At 37.0% G+C, this 17,219-nt stretch overlaps 2 protein-coding genes across 4 annotated transcripts in view; one reads left to right on the top strand and one right to left on the bottom strand.

The window, feature by feature from the left end:
* Positions 1-4,142: 4,142 nt before the first annotated feature.
* LOC124712442 (calmodulin-like protein 4) lies at positions 4,143-13,413 on the bottom strand. Of its 2 annotated transcripts, none has more exons than XM_047242748.1 (5): positions 12,790-13,413; positions 12,676-12,706; positions 12,470-12,601; positions 6,920-7,033; positions 4,143-4,692 (listed from the first exon to the last, which is right to left on the bottom strand). In XM_047242748.1, the coding sequence occupies exons 1-5, from the start codon at positions 12,790-12,792 to the stop codon at positions 4,592-4,594; spliced, it is 381 nt and encodes a 126-aa protein (XP_047098704.1). In that variant the 5' UTR covers positions 12,793-13,413; the 3' UTR covers positions 4,143-4,591. The 2 variants fall into 2 exon arrangements, with proteins under 2 accessions (XP_047098704.1, XP_047098696.1); XM_047242740.1 differs by having other exon boundaries at positions 6,851-7,033; positions 12,790-13,352.
* The window catches only part of LOC124712433 (mitochondrial coenzyme A transporter SLC25A42), a 213,088-nt gene continuing 208,995 nt past the window's right edge, over positions 13,127-17,219 (top strand). For both annotated transcript variants that reach the window (XR_007005579.1, XM_047242732.1), the window contains exon 1: positions 13,127-13,446. The gene's annotated coding sequence lies outside the window, so the exon portion shown is untranslated. The remainder of the gene's footprint in view (positions 13,447-17,219) is intronic.

Genomic DNA, 17,219 nt, shown 5'->3' with positions numbered 1-17,219 from the left:
GCTAAGCTTCCACATATAATGTTGACCTTTTCTGCGTGTGATACACTTTAAGATACATCATACAAATGTGCCAGTAAAATTTTTCATAACGACGTAATGTGTGATCTTCTGAGCTCGAAATTCTTTCTAAATGGCCGTCCTCAAACATTTGATTTTTATATGAGAGTCAAACGCTTTGTTATTTACGAAATTCATCATACATTCTCGCACATATTTCATCTTGCGTAAAAGGAAATTTGCTTTTAATGTATGTAACGCTTTTCAAACCACCATTCGCAATATTTTCCCGCTACCTGTTAGAAATAGGTTCGTTTCAGCAGTTGCAAGAGAGCAACAAGATAACAGTCGTCACTGAGCGATGACGCAGGAAGGCCATATGTTCGTACGTGTAAAACATGAAAAGATCATACATTAGGTCATAAAAGAAACAAGACATCAAAGGATACTTCAAGAGCATCGGAATTTCGTGAACCATACTAAAATACATAATTCGGCTTAAAGTGCACATTCATATGCAAATTTTCTTGGAGTACCAGTATTACCTCATGTTTGTTTCTTTATTATGGCATAATGTCATACGTGCACTTGAAATCAGCGAACAGTTGAAATTAGCCTACAGTGTGAAATTAAACAGTTCGTTTCAAACAAACTGACTGCCTCAGCAGAAAAGATTAATAAAAGCCAAATCTCTTTAGCAAACCGACAACGATAACTTCATTGTTCTGCAAGGCGATTAATGCTTGACAGTCAGAAGGATGAAAATACAATCTGAAACTAATGACCTATTTTAGCCATCCATAACTATGCAAACGTATTTTAATTCATTTGATATCTCTCGGTCACAAAAATCCGTTTTATCATTTAACGCGAGAGCAATAAACAAAGAGAAAACAACAAAATCACTGAACGTCAACACAGGTCACGTGAAGATGACCCACCTCGCCACCACAACTCAGACTGCTCTGTGCATCAGGCCCAGATTTACTACATTTCCGAACCGAGGCAATATTAGGTAGTGGCGCCAAGCCACACTTCTGTAACAAGAAGCGGGATAAGGTACTACTCATACACGACTCAACTACGCATGCCCAAGAGCCCGCCCGCAACTGCTCAAAGTAATCTAATTTAAACAGTTGTCATGTCACGCTCATCGGAGGCAATTTGTTGTTATGAAGCATTGCATAGTCTTCCGAAAGTTTTTGACACATTTTGCTGTTGGCAGACGCTTGTATGAACACTGTTTTGTTGTTGTATACAGCGCATTTCCTTTGGAACTTAAGTTTATTTTACTTTTTTTTCCTCCGTTTATGTTTCGTCGCTGCAGTGTTATTCTGCAGTAGCGGGGTACAGTAATCTCCTTTGTTAAAGCATTGGTTCTTACCACTCAAAATCACAAAAATTTAACTGAAAACTAAAACAATGAACAATTCCCGGGTTTTTCCCGGATTAAAAAATTCCCGGATTTTTCCTGGATCTCCAGGTTGTCCCGGGTCGTATACACCCTGTATGATACTGCATGAAGAATTTGACAGAGCACTAAAAGACCTAAGTCAAAACAAGGCACCGGGAGTAGACAACATTCTATAAGAACCACCGATTGCCTTGGGAGAGCAAGCCCTGACAAAACTCTACCATCTGGTGAGCAAGATGTATGAGACAGGCGAAATACCCTCAGACTTCAAGAAGAATTTAATAATTCCAATCCCAAAGAAAGCAGGTGTTGACAGATGTGAAAATTACCGAACAATCAGTTTAATAAGTCACAGCTGCAAAATACTAACGCAAATTCTTTACAGACGAATGGAAAAACTGGTAGAAGCCGACCTTGGGGAAGATCAGTTTGGATTCCATAGAAATGTTTGAACACACGAGGCAATACTGACCCTATGACTTAGCTTATAAGATAGGTTAAGGAAATGCAAACCTATGTTTCCAGCATTTGTAGACTTAGAAAAAGCTTTTGACAATGTTGAGTGGAATAATCTCTTTCAAATTGTGAAGGTCGCAGGAGTAAAATACAGGGAGCAAAAGGCTATTTACAATTTGTGCAGAAACCAGACAGCAATTATACAAGTCGAGGGGCTTGAAAGGGAAGCAGTGGTTGAGAAGGGAATAAGACAGGTTTGCAGCCTATCGCCAATGTTATTCAATCTGTAGATTGAGCAAACAGTAAAGGAAAAGAAAAATTTGGAGTAGGAATTAAAATCCATGGAGAAGGAATAAAAACTTTGAGGTTTGCCAATGATGATGTAATTCCGTCAGAGACAGCAAAGGACCTAGAAGAACAGCTGAACTAGATGTACAGTGTCTTGAAAGAAGAATACAAGATGAACATCAACAAAATCAAAATGAGGATAATGGAATGTAGTCGAATTAAATTGGGTAATGCTGAGGGAATTAGATTAGGAAATGAGACACTTAAAGTAGTAAAGGAGTTTTGCTATTTGGGGAGCAAAATAACTGATGATGGTCGAAGTAGAGAGGATATAAAACCTAGACGGGCTATGGCAAGGAACGCATTTCTGAAGAAGTAAAATTTGTTAACATCGAGTGTAGATTTAAGTGTGAGAAAGTCTCAAAGTATTTGTATGGGAGTGAAACATGGGCAATAAACAGTTTAGGCAAGACGAGAATAGAAGCTGTTGAAATATAGTGCTACAGAAGAATGCTGAAGATTAGATGGGTAGATCACGTAACTAATGAGGAGGTACTGAATAGAACTGGGGAGAAGAGGAATTTGTGGCACAACTTGACTAGAAGAAGGGATTGGTTAGTAGTGCATGTTCTGAGGCATCAAGTGATCACAAATTTAGTATCGGAGAGCAGCATGGAGGGTAAAAATCGTAGAGGGAGGCCAAGAGATGAACACAGTACGCAATTTAGATGGATGTAGATTGCAGTAGTTATTCAGAGATGAAGAGGCTTGCACAGGATAGAGTAGTATGGAGACCTACATCAAACCAGTCTCTGGACTGAATACAACAACAACAACACTTGACAAAAATAGCCTGCAGTGGCTGCTTCTTCAAATTCAAACATACTGGCCTAATTTAATTAATTTGCATTTCATGACAAATAAATGAAACATGAACAGAATACATACTGAATAAAAGAGAAAGGTTAGAAGTTTTCTTAACCACTAGTTGTATAAATGGCCGCTAGGGCGTTACAGTTGCATGAACAGCTGTTAGGGTTCTCACACCAATAGGCCATTTGAAAATGGCTACGATGCAACAGAAGAATTTGTGCATTCTTGAGTTTGCAAGAAGTGAGTCGACAGTTAAGTGTGGCGGGCATTTCGTCCCCGAAGCGCATTGAAACACCAACTAAGAAAAGCATAAGCAGTTAGTTTAATTTCAATAAACTAGATGTCTCTGCAAAGAAAATAAAGCCTTGTCTCAACACTTCTGGCCACCATGACTTTCTTGTGGTGCTATGTTAAGGAGGCTATTATCTGACCTCTACCTGCAACTCTGGCCGACCAGCTGAACCGTGTTACTGCCAAGGTAAACCCCGTAACCCAAGAGATGAGTTTGGCTATCACTTAGATGTTTGCTGGGCATCAAACGGAGACACACTGAACATTTATAACCTGTGTTTCAAAAAAATTGAAACTTCCTCCTTTGATTGGTATGTAGATTTTCCTTGTACAATTTATACCTCATGAAATACAAATCAATTAAACTGCGTCCATCATTTTGAATAACCCTGTATAATTTTATTCATTCCATGTCCCTGAATGGTTTCTTTCATTATGGGATTGATAGAAAATACTATGTGAACAAGTGAGGGAAAACCACCCCTATAATGAGATAGTCTAAAAGTTTATAAAATCTGCCACTGTATTACATATTTTGTGCATCAAAATTTGTTTGGTAACATTTATAGAAAATTATTTACAATGCCCATAAGTAGTCTAACTTTTTTATGCGAGTGCTAATATTTGTTTATAAATGGTTAGTTGAAGATATTCTCACAATCTGATATTTACTGCATATGCTACTTACTTTTAAGGATTTGCTGTCTGGAATAACAAAAGAGGTTGGAAGCCTAACCTCAAACAGAACATAATTAAACTGGATTTTAAATGCACATAATTTCAGTAACAAAGAAACAAACAAAGCCACTGACAATTAACACGATTTTTCAATGTAATAAACTTTACTTCTCTCTCTTTACAAAGTCTTTTCCATGCACATCAAAAATACATTATATAAAAGTGCATTAAAACAAATAGTTTAACAGCAATGTCCATAAATCAAATGTTTCAATTAAGTACTTATATTCGATATCACAGGAATTGCTTAAAATTCAGTATAATACTATTGGGCAGTCAGATTATGTCACCTTTCAGAAGTAATTATGGATTTTTTCCCAAGCAAAAGAAAAATAATTTTATCACATACTTTTCATGTGATAACAAATACGGATACACACATTTCATATACAAAATTTAATACCAATAATATAACATGAGTGGATCTCTAAGCAACACATGGAGTTTCAAAAAATAGAAAAGTTTGCAATGCCTCCACCAAATGCTTTATAAATGTAAACTGTCATAACCCAGGCACATGTGATCCATGAGGCATTAATAGTAATCTGGCACAGGAGCACATGCAATCTTCACGAAGTCCTGGTACTTCACCTGTCCATTGTGTGAAACATTTGCTTCCCTAAAAATCTGTTCCACTGAAAAAGTGAACCAGAAGATGAAATTAATATGGATTCAGATTAAACAATTAACATGTAAAGAATATTTCAAGATGGTGGACGGAGGAGGAGGAGGACTCTCCTGTACTTCTATACGAATACTCGAGTTTGACACACACACACACACACACACACACACACACCACCTGCCCATGATAAAAGTTTCAACATCCTGTAACACAATCAAAAAGAGTAATTGAGTACATATGAGAGCCACAATGCACACATGTTGGCAACACTGGATGTACAATATTATTTGTAATGTCAGCTATTGTGGGAGACTTGCAGAAGCAGCTCACTTTTTTTGTCAATATCATGTTTATTGGAAATTCCAATGTCAGACCTTGAGTGAACATCAAACAACGCTGATGGAGCTTTAATAATGTGCACAGATGCTCCTGAATCTGGAAACCATTTTGCATTATCATTACTCACTTCACTAAAAGAATAAAAAGCAGAATGTGCCTTACCTTTATTGGTAGTTTTTCTCTTAGGACTACTAGAACTAACATGCTTCATTTCATTAAACAAACTGAAATACGCATTTCAAGGTGGAGGTTTAACCAAGAAAGTAGGATTACTTTGTGAACTGATAACTACAATGCTGAACAAGTGCAAAAATATGGACGAATACATGAATAAGGTAATTTCAATCTCAAATCATCTGAAAAATACTGGTTTTGAAACTGAAGAAGAATTGGTTGGAAACGAGATCTTATGCATGGCCTATATATAAAATGATTTCATGTGTTAATAAAATACAAGTTTTATTTGTCCCTAAACAATTTTTCCACATCACTTCACAGCTGTTAACGTAAAGAAGCCAACAATCTTTGTTCTGCTGTTTTTTTTTTTTTTTTTTTTTTTTTTGTAATCTGCAATAATCTCCTATACTGTGACCTGAGGATTAAAGATCATGTATTAATTTGAAACTTTTGTGTCTGAACTCTGAACAGTTAACAGTAGTAGTAGTAGTAGTAGTAGTAGTAGTAGTACAGTTCCAAATTTGAATGACTGTTAGCGTGGCATCGTGTGTAACCATAAACAACCACCCAAGGTCATGAAAACCCTAAATAACAGGTTCATGAAATATGAAACTTGTGGTAGGCACTCTTTCATAAGACAATTGGCCAACGTAAGAGGGAATTTCTGAAGCTACGGGAATTCCATCAACATCAAAACATTCCATATTCTGATAAATGAGTTCAACAAGAGGAAAATTTTTGTGCAATCACTCTGTCCCTCGTTACTTGAGTGCTGAACATAAGTGCAAATGCGTAGTTGTTTCAATCTTGCTGAAACAAAGATTTGACTCTTAAGGAAAAGCTTCTTTCTGAATTTGAAATAACAGTCAAAGAAGTGGAAAGGTCAATCTTCCCCCGCTATTAAAAAAAAAAAAAAAAAAAAATTCATTACTCTCAAGCATATTTTGTTTATGATTATCATGGATTTGCCGTAACAGACAGAGCTCCGTGTGGTCAAAATGTCACAGGAGTGTATTATCATTAATTAACAACTGAACAGAAAAATAAAATTACTACTGACCCCCACATTGCCAATCTCTAATCAGAAAACTGCACAAATATGTTTGAGAACTGTTACTGCACGCAATCTAAAGTACTCATATCATGAAGGACTTTCTGCTGCTGTTAGCTGAGCCATTTGTCAGTTGAACAAACACGGCCTGTTCGACAGAATTTTAAAACTTCCCACCACTGGGACATGGTCACTGAAGAGAAGGGAGACTCAAAGGATTGCACAGAAATAATGACAAAAATAAAAAAGGAACATGGGAATTATTTATCAAATTTCCCACATATAAAACATTTAGAAATTGATTAAAGTCTGTCGAACACTTATTTCATTCCATTTCTTTTGCTTACAATACACTTCATAACCCACAGGAATGATCCAATAAGATATAAAGGCCATTACTGAGAACCACTGATACATTTATAGTGAGCTGATTTATTTACTCATAATACAAAATAATTTGTATCTACATAATAAATAATTTTTATTTATTATGCATCAACTTTTTAAAAAATAAATCGAAAAACTATAGTAAAAGCACAATATTACATATGAATCATGTAAATACTATTAAGCAAAAAAAAAAAAAATTATTATTATTTACCTTCCTTCCCACTAAGTCTTTCACCCCAGTTAAGCAGCATATGCTTCAACTGCCGAGCTGGTAACACACCTTTCTTTCCAGGATCAGCTGCTTGAAATGCTGCCACTACTTCATCTGGTAAAACTTCAGCCTGGCTGTGGGTGTGCATCACTTCAAGGAACTCTGCAAATGACATCTTTCCACCTACCAATTTTTAAACAAAAGCAAGTTAAAAATTTGTAACACTTTCCTCTCCTTTCAATGGGATTCTTCCTTTTACTATTGTCAGACACAACATTATGAACTATATTACGAATACATAGTGTGACGAGCCATATACACCCTTATTTTATTTATTACAGGAAATCACTGTGGATAACCACTACAAGCAGTCAGTGAAGTGCTTTTAATATGCCTCACAAAAAATGTATTTTTTTCTCGATAGATCTAAATACAACTGACCTTGGATTAAAAATTCGTTGTTATCAGCACAATTTTTGTCCATCTCTTTTCTGTTTCAGAACTATTCCTTCCTTTTGTGAGAAAAATTGGAAACACTGGTACTAATATTAACCAATGGTGCAAATATCATAAAGAAACTGCACAATCAGACTACACCCAGCAATTTAGCACAAGAACACAAAATACAACATGACAACTAAAGTAAGCCTATATCTTTTCATGTTTTAACTAAAATATTACAAGATTCACTGAAAATATACTAATACTTTATAGAATATGTTTGTACTGTCTACCGTAATTTTAAACTTTAAAACACTTATTTGCAGGTGCCCCTAGAAAAAAACTCATGACTTATGCATGATGTATGTACATAATATGCCTCAACAAACTTTTGGATACATGCTCACTATGTACCTAAATTTTCTTGCAGTTTTAGATTTGATGAGGAAAAGTGTGTTAAATGTGGTGTGCTATAATCAATCTGTTACCACAAACATTACTTGTTTCCTTTGCCAACTTGTAAACAAATTACCACTTTCCCACTTAACATATGCTTCAAGCTATACATATCGTCATCGAGACCAAGATTTTATGAGACCTCATTTTGGCCCTATAACATCAGAAACTGAAAAACTGATCATAGTAGATAGGAAAGTACAACTGAAAGAAATAAAATTTGTTATGAACATTTTAGTAAGAAAGTAATGCAAACAGATTTCGGAATGTGCACGAGCAAACTACAGTAGTTTGGAAGGAAAAGGGCCAAGCAACAGATATGGAAAGATGTTAGTGTAGAAGATGAAAAAAATAGGAGGAAACGTGTGGCAAGGACAGAAGAGTTTTTCTAGCAAGAGTCGTGGAAAGTGACCATCGTGACAGTGAAGCTGTCTCCTAGCTGTAGAGTCGACCAAAGTGTCCGATCCCACCCGTCAGCTTTGACCCATGACGTATGGCTGTTGTGGTGTGTGACGTCACGACGGCGTGGAATGTAGTTTGTGAGAGTGGCGTGTTCGTAGGTGTCATTTTGATGCGATCGGTGGTGCTCTCTGGTGGTGTGTTAGGTGATGTTTTTGGTTTAGTTTTCGAGTGTGGCGTCGTGTGTGAATTTTGGTAAATCGCTTTTTTTGTTTCTTTGGTAGGTATGGATATGACTGACAGGGTCAACAGTTTTCGGTTGTCGGCTATGATGGGGGACATTGCGTTGTCTCTAATAAAATTTCTTCAACTATTCGGATTTTTGGATGAAGCGTGAAGTGTTCAGTATGTCATGAAGAAATAAGGCTTACTTAAAGTTCCAGCGTCTCTGACCATGGACGGCTGTATGTGGAGATGTCGTAAGGATAACAGGTCAAGGGAAGTGTTCGATCCCAATGTGTGGCTGTGAATGTTGGTATTGGTATCGGGAGCTGCTGTTGAGCTATATAAGTCAAGGAAAGTGTCCGATTCCAGATTATGTTGTGTTTAGTGGTATTTGGGGTGTTTTGTGATGTCAGTTTTTTTCGTTGTTTTGCATGGGGGTGAGTGTCTAAATTTGTTTGTATTTAGTTTGTCCCCACCCAAAAACCACCTATTTCTAGCGCTTGTCCCGTTAGTGTCATTAGGCTTTTTGTGTGTGTGTGTGTGTGTGTGTGTGTGTGTGTGTTTTTCGATGTATTTTCGTCCTCATAATGTGTATGTAATGACTTTATATGCGCCATATTGGAATCGTGGTTTATGGTCGTTTCCGCCATATTTGTGACGTCATGAGTCAAAGCAGACGGGCGGGATCGGATGCTTCCATATTTCCCTAGCTGTTACTGCATCGTTGTTTTATGCCACGTCACCCTGTAAAAAATTTTCACAATACATCCCAACAAGCACAAAACAATTTTAGATGTTATGCACTTGCTTTACTTTTAAATGTGTTGACGTTGGTAAATAGATCATTTTGGTGTTCATCATTGTCTTTTGTGCTGTTGATAATTAATAATGGAGATCAAAAGACTATCAAAGTTGGTGTCCACTCACTCACAGATGAGACAGGGACTGAAGTTGAAACTAGCAAAGCACAAGCAGAAATGCTTAGCTCTGTTTTCAAAAGGTTCTATACAACGGAAAACCCAGGAGTACTACTCAGACACAATTCTCATTTCAATGTAACGATGAGTGAAATAGTTATATCTATGGCTGCCCAGTAGTTGGTAAAAAGCACAGATCACACCCATATACAAGAAAGGTAACAGGAGTGATCTACAAAACTACCATCCAGTATCCTTGAAAACGATTTGTTGAGACTCTTAGAAGATATTCTGAGCTCAAACAAAATTAGGTATCTCAAACAAAATGACCTCCTCCATGACAAGCAACATAGGTTTCGAAAAAACTAATGATCTGAAACCCAACTTACACTTTTCTCACATGACATACTGGAAGCCATGGATCAAGCCAGTCAAGTACACGCAGTATGCATCGATTTCCGAAAAGCATTTGATTCAGTACCACGCATACACTTATGTCAAAAGTTCGATCATATGGGGGCATCAAGTGAAATTTGTGATTAGATTGAGGGCTTTCTGATAGGGAGGACACAACTTGTTATCTTGGATGGAGAGTCGTCGTCATCATATGTAGAAGCAACTTTGGGTTCCCCATGGAAGTATGTTGGGTCACTTGCTGTTAATGTTGTGTATTAACGATCTTGCAGACAATATTAATAACCAGGCAGTGGCAGGAGAACACAAAAAGGTTTAAATTTTACAAGCTTTCGGGGCCAGTTATTCTGGTAGAGGAGTTGAAGGGGAACGAAGAGGGGTGAAGGAAAAGGACTGGAAAGGTTTACATTACATTGTCAATAATTACTTTTATTGTTATAGACAATATTAATAGTAACACAGGGTTTTTTTGCAAATGATGCAGTTATCTGTAATGAAGTACTACCTGAAAGAAGCTGCATAAATATTCAATCATATCTTGAGGAGATTTCTAAGTGATACAAAAATTGGCAACTTCCTTTAAATGTTCAGAAACATAAAATTGTGCACTTCACAAAACAAAAAACTTAGTATCCCATAACTACAATATCAGCAAGTCACTGTTGGATTGGCCAACTGATACCTGGGTGTAACACATTGCAGGGATATGAAATTGAATGATCACATAGGTTCAATCGTGGGCAAAACAGGAGGTAGACTTCAGTTTATTGGTAGAATACAGGCAAAGTTCAACCAGTTTACAAAGGAGATTGCTTACAAAACAATCATGTAACCCATCCTGGAATACTGCTCAGTTTGTGGGAGCTCTACCAAATAGGACTAGCAGTGGATATTTGAACACACACAGAAAAGGGCAGCACAAGTGGTCACAGTTTGGTTTGACCTACAGGAGGATGTCACAGATATGCTGAAAGAACTAATCTGACACAAAGTTAAAGATAAATATAAAGCATCCCGAGAACGGCTGCTTCCAAAGTTTCGAGAGCCAACTGTAAATGATGACTAGGGCTATACTACAACTCCCTAAATATTACTCCAATAGGTATTGTAAGAACAAGATTAGGCAGCACACACAGAGGCATTTAAATAGTCATTCTTCCTGTGCTCCATATGTGAATGAAATGGGGGGAAAAGACTTATAACTGGTATAATGGGATGTACCCTCTGCTGTGCACTTCACAGTGGTTTGCAAAGTATAAATTTTAACTATATTGTTAGCTATTATTAAAAGTCTTACTTCTCCATAATAATTTATTTCTCTGAAAGAATGAGTAGATGAAACAGATTTATTGTAATTCTAATATTTCAAAAAGCCTCCAAAGTATGGTAGTTGCAATGAGACCATAGAAAAACATTAGTGGCAAATCAAAAGAGTTACATAACAATCCTCCCTCTCCTGCATCATAAATTAAATACAATCAAATTTACAACTTGTCTTTTTCAAAAATGTTGTTGTGCTGTTCCACACAAAAAAAAATATAAATTTGACACAAGCAAACAGATCCGAAACCAAATATTTGTCACATACAAATACACACTACCCCTCTCCACTTAGAGAAGTGAGTATATAACAGCAGGAGTAATGTAGTGCTCCTCCCCTTCTATTTTTCATACTTTGTATTTGGTATATGTAGGTAATATGCATCCAATACTCTTTGCAACTGCATCTATTACTTAATAAAGCTTTTCTAAATTTACCTTGCACTTCTAGTTATTTATAAGAAAAGGTGAGAGTATTCATTGGCTTCACCAACACTCAACCAAACTGTTACCTTCAAACCCAGTTAGCCCTCAGGCTACATTAAAGACAGTCTGTCACCACACCAAGGTTTTTGAAGTGGTTAATAGCTTTCTCTAACCTTATCAACTGTATTGGAAGGTACAGATCATTCAAATCACTTGTTCAAATCTTTAACCATCACTTATGTCTACAATTCTACACTTGAAACAGTATTACACTGTTAGTGAGTTTATTTCCTGCTGAGACACCACAGCTCATAACTGCACGAAAACTAGTACTTGCAATAGGCCTTAATGGCATGTGTGGGGGTTGAAAAGGGGGGGGGGGTCCAGTCTGCTTCGTATTTCTGACTGAATTGCTGGTACATCTGCAATAATTCTAGTGAGCTAGTACTACAGCTAAAGGAACCCATGAGCATGCTTTGCAAAGCACTGAAGTGTTCAAATTAATGTTTAATAGATTTAATTTGTATCTTCACAATGAATGTACTCTCCTTAAATTAATCTAGCTATATCTTCTATGGTTCCTTCACTTTGTATTCAGATCTTCCTTTTAATCAGATTGTTCTAAGCAAAGAAGCGCGTATATTTCATAAGATAAGTTTCACAAACTATATCTATACGATTACATCTCTCAATTTTAACAGATGACACTGATACTTCACCTGAACACCTAAGCAGATAATTTTGTAACTATACTGTGCACTCAGTGAAATCTTGTTAGATCTTTAGAGGCAGTATTTAAATGTAGTGAGAAATCCATAGTGCACCAAAGCAAAAAATAATGAAATATATAATTTACTAGTTCTCCAACCAGTTTTAAAAGTTTTCAGTTAGATTTTTCAAAAGTGGCAAAATTCAAAAAGTAACATCGCCATGACACACTAAACATAAATAATTACACAACTTTCTGGTTTGATATTTGAGCAGGTAGATCAAACTGCTTTCGAAATGGCGATTTTCTTACCTTTCTCTTTCATATACTTTTTAAGTTCCTGAATCGTTGGGCTCATACCCAGCGATCTCATTATAATAGTTAACTCATCCAAGGTACGAATCTGTCCACTTCGTGCGAAAAGGTAGAAGCATTCACGAAATTCTGAAAGTAGTGACTGCCATTACATTTGGCTTACACACCCTTACAAGTTCGTAACAAATTATTAAATCACATACCATCTATATCCTGCTCCCGGAAATATCGAGCCTAAAGAGAATAAACATACATATTACAATACTGTAACATTTATACATTACAAATGGAGAAACTAAATATAAAGGCCAATTTACCATATCGCTATTAACAGCTGTTTCAAACAATACGTCAACAAACGTCAAATGGCGACAACTCAGATAAACGGATCTTATCTAGCTTATAAACTTTCCACATCTAACATTGTAAATGTTCTAAAACAGTGGTGAACAAAACATGTCCTTGCACTTATCGTCAGATAACCACGTCACAAACCGCACTAGTTTCTCTACGCGTAAGTATCGTTTAACATTAAGTCGAACTTGCCCAGTGAGCTAGTATGATACATCGTTTATTTCACTCGCTTTTTATTCTTTAATATTTGTGTACTTCTTGCGTCTTGTTGTTATAAATTTTTTCTGCGGAGTACGTTACACAATGAAACTGTAAAAATGCAATGAGTTATTTCATTGCCCGGAAGAATACAAACTACAAAGTACAGCTCTGTCATAGTACAAAGATAAATACAGCGTATTGATGATAGTGCTCTGCCTATGCTTCTTGTAACCGATAGGTAGAAGAAGTGCCGTGATGTGAAGGGCAAAGTACCAGTGCGCATCAGCGACTGCCAATTTAAATGGTCAAGGCCTCGTGAAGTGTGTTATGACATGTGAGATCCTCAGCACAGGAAGACGACGTACATACTGTACAAGTTTGGAAGACTGACACGATATATGTGGATATTTCAACGAAAGGTAAAAATATACCAATACTTCCGTACCCTGCCTGTACAGCTATTCAGCAAGTTTGTGTATCTGTGTGTGTGTGTGTGTGTGTGTGTGTTTTTAGATTTTGTAACAGATTCGATTACGTGGAAATTAAGCCTACTATAGCTTGCTGGGTTAGCTTCGTCTTAATTGAAAAATAGTGTATATTAAGTTTCATGGCAGTGATACAAGATGTGCAGATATCAGAATGGGGAATCAAGGAATAAACCTAGAGAGGGAGTGATGTGTTGCAAAACACCTGTTTGTAATCGTGTGTATTTCTACCCAAAGTGTGTACACTGCATTTTACAGTAGACGTTTTTAGGTACTGCGTCTGTGTTGCATGTCTGTGATTCTCAGACATCGAGAAGGGGTGGGGGAAAACATTAAGTTACAAAAGTGGCCACAGTATATCAGACAGGCGATTTTTACGTTGGTGTATGAGCGTAAATCGTTTCGACGTGAAGATGTGAATTCTGTTTCTCAGACTACCGTACATTAATAGATTCCATTTTTCGTGAAAACCATACCTTCGAAAACATTGCTTATATGATTAAGGGTGTCAGGAGGACGAGGGAAACATATTTTCTTGTTAAAATAGCGTCATTCTCTGAAACTAATATATAACAATTTCCCACCTATTGATCTGACTGAACTTCACCTGGACCATATTGACTTTCAGTAACGGCATATACTCACTTGGCACGTACTATAGAAAACTGTTAGTTTAATGTCCCCAGCATAACACTCCCTGCGTTATTGTGAAACGTGTTTGTCGTACGGTAGCCCATTTAATCGATGACTTCCCGATTGTAAAAAGACGGTTAAGAGGGCGAAACAAATGTACCATAAAAATAGTATCGCTGCAAAATAACGTGTTCACTTTAAAACCAACAAAAAAGGCACCTCGTATAGTGTGAAACGTAAATGTATGTAGTAAGCTGAAATTTCCAGTGCTGACATGAAAAGCTGGAAATTAACAAATGAAAACGGAAGAATATATCAGTGTAGACTTTTTTCTTATTGTTTGAGCGGGACGAAAACACGGTTCCTCAGCAATTGCACAATGGATTTTTTCCAAATTTACATATTCAAAAGAAGAGTGGGAAATGGACAAATGAGAACTTATCAAATTGGCTAACGTGGGCTCTAGCTGTGCAATAAAAAATTTGCTTTAGAATCAGCAGGATAATTAAGAAACTTTGCAATGTGAGAGAAAATTGGAAGATTTTGCGAACAGCTGCTGCTAGCTGTATAAATGTCAAAAAGTTAATCTCTTCAAAGCATAGTTTTTTGCGCACAACATTCTAAATTGGTGAAATATTTAACTGTCTTAATGGTCTCCATCGAAGCGAATACTAAACTCGGGATATTTTGAAAACAGAAGACCAAGTGCAGAAATACATGCTTTTTAAACAAAACTTGAAAATAAAAATAGGTCAGTTGTTTTGTGAAATGATTTTTCTAACAGCAAGAAACAAAATAGATTAGAGGGACTTTTGACGCGCCTTTGAACTTGACATTCTCAATCGCCACCTCATTTGCTGTTCCGGCACCGGTGCGTAATTTCGAGCATCATTCAAAGGTGTGTCAAATTTTCTCTAATTTGTTTATTTCTTGCTTTTAGACAAACCATATCACAAAACATCTGACGGGTTTTCACTTTTTATTTTATCCAGGAAACACCCGTACACATACATGAGAGAGCGCGCGCGCACGCAATAAAAAGAGCCACTAGATCACTGACTGAACTGAGAACTTGTGAGTACGGTAGCCGTGTTAGCTTTAGTAGTGTTAGCGTCTTTCATACATCGCTGCTTGCCAACACACGGAGTGCCCTATTTTTCTTAGCAATCAGACGTCCCTCTATGTATGCGGCTTTTTAATATATACGTGGTGAGTCAGGAGGAAAGGTACCGTAAGTCTTTTGATGGGTGATAGCATTACTGATTCTGAACAAAAAAAACTTGATGTGGACATATGTCTTATTCCGAATGATACTGGACGCTTGTGGTGTATCAAGTCGGAAAACTACCTCAAACTAGCCTACAAAAAGTGCCGAAGCTACAGCGCGACGCGCGAGATTTTCAAAATTCCCGCGATCTCTCCGCGCAAACTGTTAGTCCTAGACAAAAAAATAAATGACTTTTTTGTAGCAAATTTGTTTTATTTAGTACGACACGTTGTCGTTGGAGTGTGCGGTTTTCGAGTTACTAAAGAAAAACGTACAAAAGTGATATTAAACGTGTTCTATCTCGGAAACCATTCGCAATATGGCGTATGTTCATTGGAAGTTTTTTGTTCAGAATCGGTAATACTATCGCGTCTCAAGCAGTTTGTGCCTCTCCTCCTGACTCACCCTGTATCTGTTACATTATGTCGTTATATTAACTAGTGTAGCGAGTAAGTCATCGGATTCAAATGAACCGAACCGATGTTAACTAAATGACACACACTTAGTTACTCTTAGCCGTATTTAATTCCAATCAATATTTACGCCTTGGTATTTGGACGTCTTTCATGACTTTATTCTTAGTCGCGTGATTTCTTTAGTGCTCGATTAGATGTTCTCGAAGCAGTAAATGCAATGCAGTTATGTTGCGGATAAAGCTAAAATTGATTTGACTGGGGTCTGGATAAATGCATATATAAATTCGGACTACTATTTTTATACAATGCTTCGGAAAATAACTTCCTAATTTCTTAAGGTATACTGGAAGAGGATAGCTCTAATAGATTTTTTTTTCCATTACGTATTTCAGTGGCTCACCGTTCCGGCTGTTGTAGAGGCCAATGATTTCATTCTTTTATACTTACGTTCAACAAACCAAAAATGTGCTCATTCTTTTTCGTGTGACTTATGGTATTCTCTCTTGAGAGATGCCATATCATGCTGCGAACAGTAGCTATGACGTAGAATAAATATGGGTATGTAAAATGGTTTTATAGATCTTAAAATTTGCCATCTTTTCAGTGTGATCGCACAGTTCACAGAAAAACGTGATATGATGGCGCAAACCGCGAAAATCCTGAATTCTTGTTTCCTTGTGATACCCTGACGTAAACAAGTCTTGAGGCAAGGAACAAAATAAAAGTAAATTAGTTCGATCAAGTTACGCGTTTGCGTCGTTCGATATTTTTAAGTTTTGTGTTTCTTGCACCATGGAAGCAGTCTGGTGAAGTTGGCACCCTACTCTCAGCAATATGCATTTTCCGGATTCCGTTCCTCGGTCGGTAAAAACGGTGGTCGTCGAACTGCGGACCGAATAAAGTGTTCGTGCAGCCCGCGCTTCTCACCCGTATTTCATAATAATATGCTTGTAGCAACTAAAAGCAGCACAAAAAGGTTAACTAACGTTAATAACTTCTTAAGAATGTATTTCTCTTACTAAGTAACAAACAAAAAGACAGTAACGTTTTAAGATTTGCTTAATTTTACTTGACGTTTACGAATTCGGCCGTGAGCTAAGTAAAGGTTGTCGCTCACCTGATATGCAGCGCTGCCACTGTGGGGTAATAGAAATGAGGGGGAATATTTTATTGTCTGTCTTCTAGTGGTGAGAAGTCACCAGTGTGCGCACGAGCACCGATCAGCTGCAATAGTATAAATGTCAAACGGAAGCTAAATGGATTTTTGAATGCGCATTATGAAGACAGTTATCTAGAAAAGTGGTTCAGGTTTGAAGCAAGTAATACGAAATCAAATTAAGGCTGTTGTAATACAATGCAGTGAGTAAAAGAAAATGAGATTCGAAACATTT

Source organism: Schistocerca piceifrons, chromosome 1 (genome assembly GCF_021461385.2).
Source record: "Schistocerca piceifrons isolate TAMUIC-IGC-003096 chromosome 1, iqSchPice1.1, whole genome shotgun sequence".
Taxonomy (NCBI): domain Eukaryota; kingdom Metazoa; phylum Arthropoda; class Insecta; order Orthoptera; family Acrididae; genus Schistocerca; species Schistocerca piceifrons.
This window is presented reverse-complemented; position numbering and strand designations above follow the sequence as displayed.

Coding starts and splice junctions, on each gene's coding strand:
- LOC124712442 (XM_047242740.1), bottom strand. Junction 12,602..12,675: donor CCGGGAGCAGGATATAGATG/GTATGTGATTTA, acceptor CACTACTTTCAG/AATTTCGTGAATGCTTCTAC. Junction 7,034..12,469: donor AAAGTATATGAAAGAGAAAG/GTAAGAAAATCG, acceptor AAAAATTGGTAG/GTGGAAAGATGTCATTTGCA.